General features: G+C 38.5%; 1 protein-coding gene across 2 annotated transcripts in view; it reads left to right on the plus strand.

Annotated features, from left to right (window-relative positions):
* Window positions 1–14437, plus strand: part of TRMT1L (tRNA methyltransferase 1 like) — a 19105-nt gene continuing 4668 nt past the window's right edge. The window contains exons 1-15 of one of the 2 annotated variants that reach the window (XM_030455255.1): window positions 1–319; window positions 1861–2013; window positions 2831–2890; window positions 3961–4074; window positions 5150–5214; window positions 5884–6013; window positions 7034–7157; window positions 7527–7606; window positions 8666–8912; window positions 9856–10068; window positions 11197–11387; window positions 12592–12670; window positions 13262–13428; window positions 13810–13869; window positions 14283–14409. In XM_030455255.1, the coding sequence (XP_030311115.1) occupies window positions 214–319; window positions 1861–2013; window positions 2831–2890; window positions 3961–4074; window positions 5150–5214; window positions 5884–6013; window positions 7034–7157; window positions 7527–7606; window positions 8666–8912; window positions 9856–10068; window positions 11197–11387; window positions 12592–12670; window positions 13262–13428; window positions 13810–13869; window positions 14283–14409 (1916 nt within the window). In that variant the 5' untranslated portion in view covers window positions 1–213. The remainder of the gene's footprint in view (window positions 320–1860; window positions 2014–2830; window positions 2891–3960; window positions 4075–5149; window positions 5215–5883; window positions 6014–7033; window positions 7158–7526; window positions 7607–8665; window positions 8913–9855; window positions 10069–11196; window positions 11388–12591; window positions 12671–13261; window positions 13429–13809; window positions 13870–14282; window positions 14410–14437) is intronic. The other variant, XM_030455256.1, reaches the window with a different exon arrangement.

Consider the following 14437-nt stretch of genomic DNA (forward strand, 5'->3'; position numbering starts at 1 on the left):
CCCGGGAGCTACCGGCCCCCCGCCTCCAGAGGCCCTGGGAGGTGTAAACGGAGGGCGGGGAGACCGTCTCGTCTCGTCTCTCCCCGCGGGTACGCGGTCTCCCCGCCCCATACGGGAGGCGCGTAAGCTCGGCGGAGGGTTTTTCTTTCTGTGTGGCTTCGCCTCTTTTTCCCGCCCCTTCCCCCTCCTCTCCGCCCCCGTCACCAGGAGAAGATGGCAGCGGAGGAGGCCGCGGAGGCCTTTCTGGCGCTGCCGTCTGCGCGACGGAACGAAGATGCTGAGGAGAACCGCGAAGGCGGCGGCGAGACCGCAGCGCTGAGTGAGGGCCTGGGGTGTGGGTGTGAGGGGGGAGCGGGAAGAAGCGCGGGGAGAAGTGCGGGGAGCTCCGGGCTCTCCATCCTCTCTGAGGGGAAATGCGGCGTGCGGGCGAGCAGACGCCATGCGGAGGAGCAGGGAGGGGGGAGAAGCGCCTTGAGGAGACCCTGTAAAGGTTTGAATGTTCAGCTCCTGAGGTAAACGGAGCCCAAATTTCCCCCACATTGTGTGGAATTGGCCTCACGTGTTCCCTGCGCTGAGCCTTAGCGACTGGGGGGTGTTAGAGGGGGGGGCTCCTTCTGCCTCCCTTTGAAGCTAATAAGTGGGTTTTGTTGGTTTTGTTGATACTTTTATTATTTCGGGCTGTGAGCCGTGATGTTCCGGTACCAGCAGGGCCTGCTGGATGCGGGAAGGGAAAGGAAAAGGGGGGGGCGGTGTTTGCCATTCCCGCTCTGCCCCGCACGTTTCCTCCACAGTTCACTCCACATGGGCTTAATCTGGTTCGGGCAGACTTCCAGCAGTGCCAAATGTGGCGTTAATGCCATCTTTCTGCTACTTATAGCTGATGTGAACTGAATTTTTTATATATATATATATTTTTAATTAAAATTTTAAAATTTAATAAATTGCATTTTTTTTAAATGTAGTATTTAGGACCCTCGAGGCATTATTATGCTTTTGGGTAATCTACTTATGGGCGTTTCTAAGAAATCCTGCAGTCTTGCTTTGGTAACAGACTGCTTTTTTTATCAGTTAATGTTAAAGTTTGCCTCTCCATGTAGAGACATATACAAACTATATGTACATCTGTGCATACTCCAGTTTTTCAACCATTTTAACCCATACACTTGGTCAGAGTCTGTCCATTCATACGTGAAATCAAAGTTTCCGCCCAAGTCCACCACTTGACTATTGTTACTTTATTGCCCACTCTTTAAATCCTTCAGAAATTCCTCAGTAGGCTCATCTCTGCTACCCCAGAGAATGCATTCATTTGCAAATGCTGATAACGCTGCCACTTAACCCTTATCAAGCCTCCTGATGATAGCAAATTCCTTCTTTACTCCCCTCCATTTTTCAGCTTGTTCCAGCAGAGAGAAACAGTCCTAAACCTCTGGGTTTTTTTCTTACCCGATAGTATGTTGTTTGTACCTCCCTCTTGCCTGTTCTGTCCTGCTAGCACTTGATTTTGCCAGCAAATAACATGTAAATATTATTTTGTTAACTTTAAACCAATGTTAACCAACGTAGGTGGGTGAATAGTTTCATCTTTCCAGGCATTCTTGACATTCTTTCAGAGTGGCTTCCAACTATGAGCAATAATTAATCTCCTATTGTAATCTAACATACTGTTATGTATTTTATATTTTTTACTTCTTCACACCTGCAGTCATTTGGGCCTGTTAGAAGCACCAAATTATTTGAAACAAATTAACCTGTGTATTTCAGCTGTATCAACAACAGTGTTTTGGTTGGGGGGTTTGGTGTTGCTGTTTGTAATTTGTTTGCTTTTAATTTTGTGTTTGTTTAATTTATTTTGTTAAGATGGTGTGGTTGGCTCTGGAAAAGTGAAAAGCAACAACCTGGATGTGAAAGTTGAGGAGTCAGAATTGGAAACTGAAGAAAAAAGAACAGAGGAAGAATCCACAAGGGAATCTAATAGCAACGTTTTGGTTGTATCATCTGATTATCCAAGAGGTTTGCTATTAAACTCTTAAGAATTATTTTGTGTACTTAAAAAAGATTTTTTTTTTCCATTCATTCAGTGGGTATGGATACTTTTTTTCACATATATTTGAATAAAATATTTTCCTACAGTGTTGAAAATGTCTTTGGAATAAGATGATGTTTTCCCTTGAGCACTTCTAGAAATCACTGCAGAAATTTACACATGCACAGTGACAGAAGCCACTATAATTAAACTTGTTCTTTGTGCTGAAACTAATAAAACTGATTCATTGGAGTTATTCACTTGGTTTTAGCTAATTCTCCTCTGCTCTCATTGACTGAAAAGTTAACAAATCAGGAGGAAAACTTAAAAGTTATTCTGGGGGGGAAGCAATAGAGTTTGATGTTTCCTAGCTCTACAGTGAGTAATTGCTACTTACAGCTGGACCTCTTCTAGTTGATGCTTTCTGTGTGTACTTCATCTTGTGGTTGATTTGCATTCACTAACAATGTTCAGCAGTAAAATCAGGAGTATGTGGAATGTGACTTGTTTTTTCAAGTGAAAATCTTTCCCATTTGGGGAATCTGATGTGTGACAGCATTAATAAGCAAGCAGAAATATATGGAAATCTATGAATCTTGTTAAAGAACTATTCTGGGGAGTAATTTTGCAGTTGTTCCCTCTACCCTGGAAGTTAAAGGATATTAACACATGTTCCAGTTGGTACTGTAGTCATTCTCCAAATATAGTCTTATGTTTTAAGTGATGAATAGAAGAATAACAGTGAACTAAAAATAATTTCATATCTAACAATTTTTTAACTTCTAAATTTCTCTGCCTTTTTAGAGAAACATATTTCAATTCAAAGACATCTTGCTGATCTAGAGAAACTAGCTGACCTTAAAGGTGAGTTAACTGGAAGTGTCCAAGAACACAGCTGGGTCCACATGGGCTCTGCATCATACATGCACCTTAATAATCCAGCCTACCTTCATGTCTGTTTAATTTTACTAACAAATATGCCAAAAACTGCAATAGACTTTAACTTTAATAAGATAGATCATAAATATCTCCTAAGTCTCTGATACTTTCAGCTCTTGCTGAGCTGATTGTGTAAATCTGGTAGTGATAAGAAACTTACTGCCTTGCCTGTTTCAGTAATTTTTTTTTCTTGTGCCACGGGTGTTAATGGATTGACTTGCATTGACCTTGTGTATTTGATACCCAGTAAATGAGAAGTTATTAAGAGTCTGATCAACATTAAAGAGCACTGGTGATCTCTTTGGTGAGCTGTAGGCTGCCTCTTGGTTTCAGTGGCATTGGACTCTGCATGGACATTGTAATCCTGTCATAAAAAAATGATAAAAAAAGAATTTTACTGTTGTGCAAGCCTAAAATAAGTAATTATTATCATAGATGCCCATGTTGTGAGGAATGGTTCAGTATCCATCCTGTGCTACCTACACATAGGAACTTTTCTGATCAATATCCTGCATGAGAGGTTTTTCTGTACCTAGTTTTCTTTGTGTTAGTACTTTAAATGCTTAAAAAGATACCAGGTGCTTCTTTTATCTGAAAGATTCAGAGTTGTGAAAGATTCTTTTCTAACCCTGAGTTTGGGTTTGTGTGAAACACTGCAAATCTCACCATCTCATCTATAAAATCCTGTTATTCTGCAGTACTACTTAGAAATTGCAGTAGCCTCATGATGCTGGAGTGAAAAATACTAGAAAACACAAAGACTGAAGGAGCTGATCTTTTAATAGTGGGCTTTGTCTATATTATGGGATGGAAAGAAACAATCCATAGATTTGATGTGTGTGTATGCCTAAAATAGAATATACATTTGGGAATTAATCTCTTGGCTAAGACACTTTATTAAAAACCTTTATTTTTTCTCTTGACATGCATCTCTCTTACTATCAGTGGTAACTGCATCATGTATGTTTCTCACACTTCTTTACCTGCATTTTCAGATGAAAAGAAGACTTGTCCATTGTGTCCTGAGGAGAAATTCAAAGCTTGCTATAGCCATAAACTCCATCGTCACCTGCAGAATTTACACTGGAAAGTTTCTGTTGAATTTGAAGGTAATGGCAATCATATTTGAATAGTAAATACTAAAATGTTTCATCTTTTTAAATCCCTCTTGACTTGAGCATCTTGTTACCAGCCTTGAACCACATTTTGATATAGTGAATTTTGACCTGGGGTATAAAATATAAATGTAAACCAGCTCTGTATTCTACATGCCAAAACATTACAGCTGTGCATTTTCTGGTGTAAATAAAAACAGTTCTTGGCATGTCTGCAAATGTATATTTTTAATCTATAATGTAGAATATTTATATAGTGAAAATAACTTTAATAAAAGTTTTGGTTATATTTTTAATAATCACACATGTGTGGTCATTTTTGGCTCACCATGAAGATTTCATGGTTTCAGATAAATAGTAAAAATATTTATTTACTATCAGTATTTAGTAGCTTTATCTTTTTTTAACAAACCCTGATCTGCTTGTGAGATGCACTAAAATCCCTACTGGGATGGAAGTACAAGTAAGTGGGCAGCATGTGTTTTTATTGGAACTAGGTGTATAAGTCTATGGGAAATAAAAGGACTAATCAGAAGGTGGACAAGATTAAAGTTAAATTTAAAAAGATCTGACTGGAGTCCTGGTTTTGGGTGCACTAAGATACTTTTTTTTGTTGTGGTGTGTTGAGGTAGTGTTTTTTTTCTTGTACACCATGGAACACATGTTTTATAGGAGTGCACACTCAAGTCTTATAGGTAACAATACTTTTGAAATACAAATGCTTTTGAAAGTTCTATACCACATAGCCTGAAGACTTGTCCTAGCTTTGTAGAATGCTAACAGACATAGTAAAATAATTTGTAAAATCAATTACCTGTATGTAATCTTTTTTTTTTTTAGATTTTAAAAATCTATAATGTATAATTAGCTGATAAATTATTCTGTGGAAGGTGGGTTTAACATAGAATTGGTAATGTTCTCTTGTTGCTGTCTTGTGGCAATATTTGGGAATCTTAAATGAGACCATGCTCTAAAAATTAAGGACATTTTGAGTTGGAGTTTGTGGCATAGGACACAGGCATCCTGTTTGCTTCCTCTGCTGTGATCTGATGAGAATTTTGTTGTTCAGGGCACAGGATGTGCATCTGCCACTTACCTTGTCGTCCAGTGAAACCAAACCTTGTTGGAGACCAGGTAAAAATGCTGAATCAGAAATATTTCTTACCCTGAAAGTGGGGGAAATGGGTGGTCTAGGGGAACTTCTGCAGCCTGTTTGGTCTTGCTGTCCTGCATGGGCTGCTTGTTGGTCCAGATTGTACTTAAAATGGTGGAATACTTGATTATATAATTATAATCAGTAATACTTGGTTATATTATTATAATCAATAATACTTGATTATAATTATAATGATTGTACTTAATCTGATAGAACCCTTGCATTGGGTGTAGTGGTGGGTAGCTGCCTGGATGATGTGAAACTGTCCTGGTTTGGAGTAAGCAGCAGCTTTGTGTGGAAGAGATGAAGGGTTTATTTGGCCAGGAAAAGGGTGCCCTTCAGTCCCTTCTCCATGTGGGGAGTGTGTGTGTGTCTGTCTGTGTGTGTGTCTGTCTGTGTGTGTGTCTGTCTGTGTGTGTGTCTGTCTGTGTGTGTGTGGTAGTGGCAGAGCTGAATGGGTTGTGGTGCTGTGGTAGGGCAGTGGTGCTGTGCTGGCTCTGCATGTGTAATTATTTACAATCTCTGTGGCTGCAGATAAAGAATATTTTGTGTTAGAGTTGGCAGACAGACAACCTCATCTGCCTGTGTTCAGATGCAGTTCTACACTCACCATGGTGTTTTCTGAAGTTACACATCCTGTGTTTTAGGCATTTTTAAAGATGGGAGCTCATTACCACTGCATCATCTGCTCAGCAACTATCACAAGGAGAACTGACATGATAGGGCACATCAATCGTCATGTGAACAAAGGAGAAACTGAATCCAGGTTTATTACAGGTAGGTTCTTCTTAGAAACATCCAATCTTTTTGTACTATTTTGAAAGTGGAATAACTGTGATGTGAGTGAGAGATGTGAGGAAAATCCCAGAACAGAACCATTAATATTTCAGATTTTTTTCCCCTCAGAGCTGCAGTGTAATTTAATTTCTGTATCGACCAGCTACTCTGTTCTTACTGATAAATAATACTCCCTTCACAGTTACTTTGTTGTAAATTTAAGTTTCTGTCTCATTAAAAGAATGGAGAACTTGGAATCCATGAAACAAAATCTGTATGGAGAATTTAATGCTATAGAGAATTTCCTTTGGCTCTGTGTTTGTAAATCAGTGCTGAGTAAATCTCTGCTGTATGAAAATCCTTTGCTTTTTATCCAGCCTGCATCAGCATGGATTCACAAAAGAAGATTATTTTTCCTGTCCTGGAGTCTCATTACAGAGCTGTCTGTAGTTCTTTGTTAAATGGCAATCCTGTCTGACTTTCTCCAGAATTTGACTTCTGTTTCTAAATTTGTATAAAATGGATTGGAAGCATTTTAAATAATCAGAAGGCCAAATCTTAGTTTTTGCAAGTTATCTGTCAAGTAAAAAGTACATTATTGATTATCTGGTCTGTAAAAATGAAATGTTGGGGTTTTGGGGTTTTTTTTGTTTGTTTGTTGGTTCTGGTTTGGGATTTTTTTCTACAGCTCATACTGTTATTTAAAATTGGTCTTAATCTTTTTTTTCTGTGTATGCATACAGATTTTATATAGTTATGATAAAGATAAGGTTGTGAGGGTCAAGCTTCTTTTTATTGCCCATACACAGTGTAGGAGTGGTAGTGTAATGTCCTGGGATCAGTTTGCATGCCTAAGAAGTGGCAGTAACATCCATACCTTTAACCTAAATAGAGATTGTGTTGTGAAATTGATTTCTGATTGCCTCCTTTCATAGTTATTAATAAGGAATGTCCTACTTGTCATTTTTGTGGCTATTTTTTCCCATAAACACTAACTCTTTCCCCTACAATTTCTTCTAGTTCCTGCTCCCAAGTCTTCTCATGAAGTGCTGAAAGAGTTGGCCACAGATGTGCAGGTTCTTCCCAACTACACCACACCACAGAAAACAGACTCCTATTTTAATCCTAAAATGAAACTCAACAGGTGAGAGAACAGGGAGTGGGAGGATGCACCAGAGGGGTGGTGAGAGTGTAGTAAAAAATAGATGAGTGAAATTTTTGTTCTAAGGGCAGAGGAAACAGCACCAGTGTATCCCATACAGTTTGTGGGATAGGAATCCTACCTTAAAGTGGTTTTAATTTATCTGCTTTGATAATTCCTGTTAATTTGGAAGGGTTTCCATCAGAAAACTTCTGACAAATAATATTTAAACCTAAGAACATTACATGGGAAAGATTATGACTTCTGAGACAAGTATTTTTATGTGACAAGCAGTTTATGGAGAACACAACTTGAGAAGAGTACACTTGGAAACTCATCTCACTGTATGCACTTCATGTTTTTATTTTCTAGGCAATTAATTTTCTGTGCACTGGCTGTTCTGGCTGAGGAACGTAAACCAATAGAATGTCTGGATGCTTTTGGTGCCACTGGTAAAGTCAATCTCTTCAACCTCTTGGTAGTATTCAATAGCATGAAGCTGCAGAATTCAGTAGTAACAAGCAGCACATATTAAAAAATAATGTGTGGTACACAATCATTTTTTCCCTTAGGCAAGCAGTCATTAGCTTCCATGTGAGAAAACCCAGCCTTCAAGAGCCTGTTCTGATTATGTGTAAACAATATTAAAGTTTAGTGGTCTCCTTAAAATTGGTTGCCTTAATGCCTGTGCAATAACATCTTCCTGAACTTGCATCCAAGGTCACAGATCTTTTGTGTCCCCCTGGTTGTGGAATTTGGCTGCAAAAGCAACCTGTGGTTTAAAAATGGGGGTGGATCCAAGCTTCTTTATCTGAACCACCTTTTAGTTGATTATAACAATCCTGAACACCAGCTAAATGTGGAGTAGTTGTATCAGTGTCTTATTAACCATCTGGAACAAAAATCTGAATGTATCAGGATTACTGTTACAGTATCAGCCATCCACTGCAAACTTCAGGTCAGGATTGAAAGCAGTAAATGTGAGCAATAAAACTGACATTTTGTGCAAAAATTCTTGTTAGTTAATTTATCCCCATTCTAAACTAGGCCAGATTTCACAACTGCATCACTTCTGCCTTGTAATCATAAGACTTTATTATGAAAAATTTATTATAATTTTAAATAAAAATTTATTATTTATTATGTAAAAGCACTTGGAGGCAGCCTAAAAACCTTCCCAGTGCCTTATAGTTGTGTTGGGTGGTGGTCCATCTGCTACTCTGGAGCTTTAAACAAGCTGAGGAGCTTTCCTGAGGATTGTGGGTCCAGCTTGCTGCAAAAATCACAGGTTTTAGAGTTCATATCCCAAATTACCACATAAGAGGGTGACAAAAACAGACTGTCCCTTTACACACCTCATTTTCACTGTGCTGAGGCAGAAGGTCACCAACACATTTCTGCAGGAACACAACAAAGTTTGTCACACACTTCTGTATTCTCAGCATTTAAAAGGATGACCCAGAAACCAACTCATTATTCAGTTGCAGACTTAAAGTTCTGTCTTTCTTTAGGTATAATGGGATTACAATGGGCAAAGCATCTCAGAAGTTCTGTGAAAGTTACAATTAATGATTGTAATGAAAATTCTGTGACAATGATTCAGGAAAACTGCCTTTTAAACAAGATGAAGGTGAAACTGAACACTAAGGAAGAAGACAGTGATGAAGCTATGGGAGATGGTGAAGAAAACAGTGGCACCATTGAGGTGACAAAAATGGATGCCAATGTTATCATGCATTTGAGATCATTTGATTTTATGTAAGTGGTGAATGTTTCTGTTAATTATTTTCTGATTTGATAATGACACACTGCACCCTATCTCCCAGTGTATGATTATTTTGGGAAGTTGGAATGAAAGCAGCAACCAGCAGCCAAATCACATGTAATTGTGTTGTCCCAGAAATGATGTGGGAACAGAACTGTAATCTTAGATGTTTTAGAAATTACTGGAAAAAATATTAAGTCCTTTTGGCATCCAGAATGGATTATAAATGTACATACAAGATTTAAGCCAAACTATTTTTGGTGTCACTTCATTGTATGATAAAGATAAATGATTAAATGTTGTGGGTTTTTTTTTTTCCTTAAGACTCTTAATTAGTTGAAAATTTACAGCTTTGCATATTGTTTTAGGGAGTTTGTTGCATCTCTGTTTTAATCCATTTTGCAGCATATTAATTTTCAATTAAAGTAGGCTACTTCTTCCACATCAGTCTTATAAACAAATGCATTCAAAACCTATACAGACATGAAAGAAAAAAAGTTTAATTTTTTTATTCTTTACCATCGAGGTGTAAGCTAATTAGGCAACAATTATTCAGACTGAACACTAGTCCAGTTGTTTAGTACATAAGTGGGAATACATAGATTTTTTTTGTTGTTTTAGAAGTTTGCCTTTGTTTTAAGGTTGAAGTTAAGCATTAGGCCAGTAGTGCTGTAACTTGGAACTGGTCAGTGGGTCAGGATGCAAAAAAAAAAAAAAAAAATTATACTTGGTGGCAATGTGTGTTTTTTTCAGTCTTGCAATTTGACACATAAATATTCCAGAGTAATTAATGAGAAATGGGCTGTAAATATCAGCCCTGTTTCCTCCTTTTGTTTGAAATAGACCATAGATGAAGCTTATAAAACAGCGTTTTCCTGGGACTAAATTTAACTCTTAAGTATCTATAGCTACTCAGTGGGATTGTTTTCTTTTCAGCCATTTGGACCCCTTTGGAACTTCTGTGAATTATCTGGATTCTGCCTTCAGAAATGTGAGAAATTTTGGGATTGTCTCCTTGACATCCACAGACCTCAGCTCTCTGTATGCAAAGGCTCAGCACGTCGCCCTGCGCCACTATGGGTGCAATATTGTCAGGACAGAGTACTACAAGGAACTGGCAGCCAGAATAGTAATTGCTGCTGTGACAAGGTACTGCTCAAAACATTTGCTCAAATTCTGGTTTAAACTTTTTAGAAAATTATTATTGTTCTGTATTATTTGTGTGGGATAATGGAAGTTGTAAACTGAGTTGGGTGAAAATGCATGAAGGTGGTAGGGGTGTAGGATGGCAGGGAGGTTCTTGTGGTGGTGGGAGAGTTGGTAATGTGAAAAGTAATCCCTAAACTTCCCTATCTGCAAACTCTTATTCCTCTGTCAAATTTGGGGTTATTTTAGTGCTGTGTAGGGCTTTAGAAATATTAATTGAAATGTCTGCATGGCTTCTAGCTAAGCATTACAGTTAGGCTTGCTTCAGTGAAAACTGATGTTCACATTCTTATGTTTGAGGATAAACAGATGTAATTTTTTATTTGTGGAATTGCCCACTTGTATGTAGATACTCTCAGGAAATACAGTCTCTTAAATAAATGGAAGCCATAAAACATGTTCTCCAATTGGAGAAAAAAACTGTGTAGGCAAGAGGATGAGACAACTGCTCAGGAAGGACTGAGGGATGAAAGAAAGTCTGCAGAGGTCTTCAGAATGTCAGAGTGAAAATACTGACCTGACTGCTTAGACTTTGGTTCTTTATCTCCCTGAATGTGTGAAGTTGTTCCCTGCAGAATATTCTTGGACAGAGATGTGATGCTCAAGCAAAGTTGTAATTGTGCTCTGGGTTATGCTTCAGCTCCCCTAAAGATTTCTTCTTCCTTCTCAGTGCTTACCTGTTCAGAACCTGCTCGCCTACCTTTCCACAGTCCTTTATATATAACAAACCACCTAAAATTTACCATCTCATGTTTCTACTTTCTCAGAAGGTCATTTAGTTTATTGATATTTTATTACAAAATCCTGGCAATAGGTATGTGTTTGGACAGAAAGATAATGCAGACCAGGATTTCTAGACATGACAAAAAGAACTAAACCAAGATTTGCCAAGCCTGAGTCAAAACAAGGTGCTTAAGAAATATTCTCTCATTATGACTTTATCAGTCTTTAGTATCTCTTTCTAGAAAGAGGATGAACTCAAGAATCTTTCACCAGGTTCCAGGTGTCCATGGCAATCCTGATGTGCAGATCTCAGTATGATGTGGTTTCATGTTTGTTTTGTCTCCCTAGAGCTGCAGCTCGTTGTAACAAAGGCATTGAAGTTTTACTGGCAGTAGCTCTAGAACACTTTGTTCTAGTAGTGGTCAGAGTTCTGAGGGGACCATCTCCTGCAGATGATTCAGCAAAGAAAATAAGATACCTCATCCACTGCCAATGGTGTGAAGAGAGAATTTTTCAGAAAGAGGGAAACATGGTTGAAGGTAAATCTATTTTCCATTGTACTTTCTAGAGGATCTGATTCCTGCATCTCCATTTTGTGCTCGTTCAGCCCTTGTTTATATTGACATCACTTTAGTAACTTAATTCCCTTTAATCTAACAAAGAGGTGAAGGTACCATGCTTTATGGGATTGAATTGTATCAGCTGTCTTGCACAGATTTTGCTGTAGAGCTACTGGAATTGTTTTTGACAGGATTTATTCTAGCTAACAGCTGCTGAAGCTGCCAGGATGCCTGATGTGCCCACGGATCTACAATTCAGTGAAGGGCATGAAGTGTGGGACAGCCTTTGCCACCATTCAGAGCTGCTTGATAGATTCAGTGTCAGATTGCTGTTCATTTCAGTGACCTTAAAATGCAGTAGACAAACCAGCATCACCCTCTTCTTAGAGGAGAGAATGTATTCTGTCTGTACCTTCCTGATAGAAACAGCCCATCTGGGCAGGTGTGGTAGGAAAGATGTGTACCTTCAATTCCTGTCAGTCACCTACCACTTGGTGAGCAAAACCAACCCTTCATGGGCTGTTTTATGCACAAGTTAGTACATGTGGGACACAAGGATTATTAGTATGAATGAATGGAAAAGGAAAAAACTTGCATCAAAGTTACAGGTTCTTGGAGATGTAACCACTAAGTGGTTGGGTCTTCAGTGCCCTGCTCCATCACATGCATGAGCATGCAATGAGCTTGTTATTAAAAAGATTTTTAAAACTGAGAGAAAGCTTTAAGAACACAAGTGAGTAACTGCTAAGTACATTATTATGGTAGAGATCTTAGTTATTAAATTAGTTGCTTGCTTAAGGCCCTAATTGCAAACGAGCTTACTTATGGCTTAGAAAACTTGTAGGTGGGCTGCATTTTGTGGATTTAATTGGCTGATGTCTAAAATTGTTGATGCTTACTGTTACCCTGGGCATCTATTTATGTAAGTGTAGAAAAGCTAATAATTTCCTTGTGTCTTGGCAGATTTCAAGAACATAGGAAATTACATGGCTTTATTTTTTTTTCTTCAACATATTAATGATTAAAGCCCAAGCCATCAATCACTAAATTCTCTTGGCAGAAGTGAAGCTGATGTCTCACTTCTGCTGTTGCTTGAGACTCCAGTGAAATCTCCCCAGTGCAGTAGGTCTTGATGACTATTTCTGAACAACTTCAGGGTTTTTTGGTTTTTTTTCTGTTGTAGAAAACCCTTATCAGCAGCTGCCCTGTGATTGCCATGGCAGCATGCCTGGGAAGACAGCAGTGGTTCTTGGTCCTCTCTGGTGAGTTCAGAACAAAATGCAGAATCTGAGGATAATTTCAAACCAATTTAATAATAACATTGCTTTAGATTTGACATGCAGTGCAACTTAGGTAATATGGCCTGCACAGGAGAACTTGGCTCTGTGTTTCTCTAGTTGCTAAATGTTAAGTAGCTCTTTACTTTGTGTTTGTGGAGGATTTTAGTAAATCCTTACCTGTGCTGACAGTGGTGAATAATATGCTGCTTGATAACTAATTCTTTTCTTGAGAAACAAGAAAAAAATCTTTATTAAAGGTCTTTTAACCATTTCAAAGCAGTATTAAAAATGGCTGCCAACTGACATTCCTTCTCTGGGAGGTATTAAAATGACTTTCTCAACATAGTAGGGCAGAAATAAAATTACCATTTTGGGTTCTTGGTTTTCTTTTTAACACAAGACCAATGTTCCTGTCACTGCAGTAGCTAAGTTATGAACCTAAGTTATGAGCACAGCCAGCCTAGTGCAGCACTCCAGCATCAAGTAACTGCTGATCAATTTGGGCAATGGGTTTTTAGAGCAACTTTTTTTGCTTTCTTTAGCAAGTCTGAACTTTTCACTTGTATTTCCTAGGTCAGGAAGCCTCTTCAACACAGGGTTCCTCAGAAGAATGCTGTTTGAGGCTGTCCAGTATGGTCTGGATGAAGTGCAGCCACTTTTGAAGACATTAATATGTGAAGCAGAGTGCACAACTTCAAAGCATTTTTCTACCCATAATCCTTGTGATGAGAACAAACAAGGTAAGAGAAGAGGCAAAGTGCTTCCAAGAAGGACTTGCAGCTGGCAAATGTCTGCTGTTTGTTTGTGTCCTGATCCCAACCTGAGAGCATGTGCTTTTAGGAAATTAAGGACTCCAGGTGCTGTTCTCTGCAGGGATTGCAGATCAAAGTGCTGAAAGAAAGGGCTTTCTGTTCAGAAATGCCATTCTGCTCATTAAATGAAATTGTATTTTGAATATTCTCTCTAAATTCAAATTACTGAGTAAGTAACAGTGACTCATATGTATGCATCTTACTATACTTCCTTCTTTAGGCCAGAATGTGCTATTATTTGTTTCTATTTAACCGAGGCATTTTGCTGTCTTACAGTAGAATTAATTTTGACTTTTAATTGTATTTTAGAAGAGTGTGGTGTATATATTAAAACAGCAAATGCTTCTGCAGAATCCTGCTTAGTACCTGGTAAGTACATCATTCTGATGTTGCTCTAGCAGCCTCAAATTCAAGTATAGTTTAAGTCATGGCTTGGCCAACCTAGTGCTCACTTCTTAAAAAAAATTATTTAACAATATTGGCACTAGGAGTTTTCTTCCCACTGAATGCTGATTTTAGTCCATCCTAAATCATATTTACTGGGTAAAAGCAGAATTATAAGTAGTCCATGAAGCATACTTGACTTCACTTATTAATGAAAACAGCATGTTGATTAAATTCAGGGTAAATTTTAATTCTGCAAAATACCAGCTGATGAAAGCAGACACAGAGGTGTAGTTGCTACGTGGCTTGTTGTTGTATGCAGTGTCTTGGCTTTGCTGGCATTTTTTTGTGGTCTCACTGTATATTCACTGGTTTCACTGACACTTTTTGGGGCCCAGGAAAAAGGAGAAGTGAGGAAGTGATTCGGAACAGTGCCAAGCGACAGAAAACCGAGAGCAGCGCCGAGCACCCTGCGTTTTACTACAACATCCACAGACACAGTATTAAAGGGATGAACATGCCAAAGTAAGGTCTTAATGTAGTAAGTTCCAGC

This window comes from Calypte anna, chromosome 8, assembly GCF_003957555.1.
Source record: "Calypte anna isolate BGI_N300 chromosome 8, bCalAnn1_v1.p, whole genome shotgun sequence".
Lineage (NCBI taxonomy): Eukaryota > Metazoa > Chordata > Aves > Apodiformes > Trochilidae > Calypte > Calypte anna.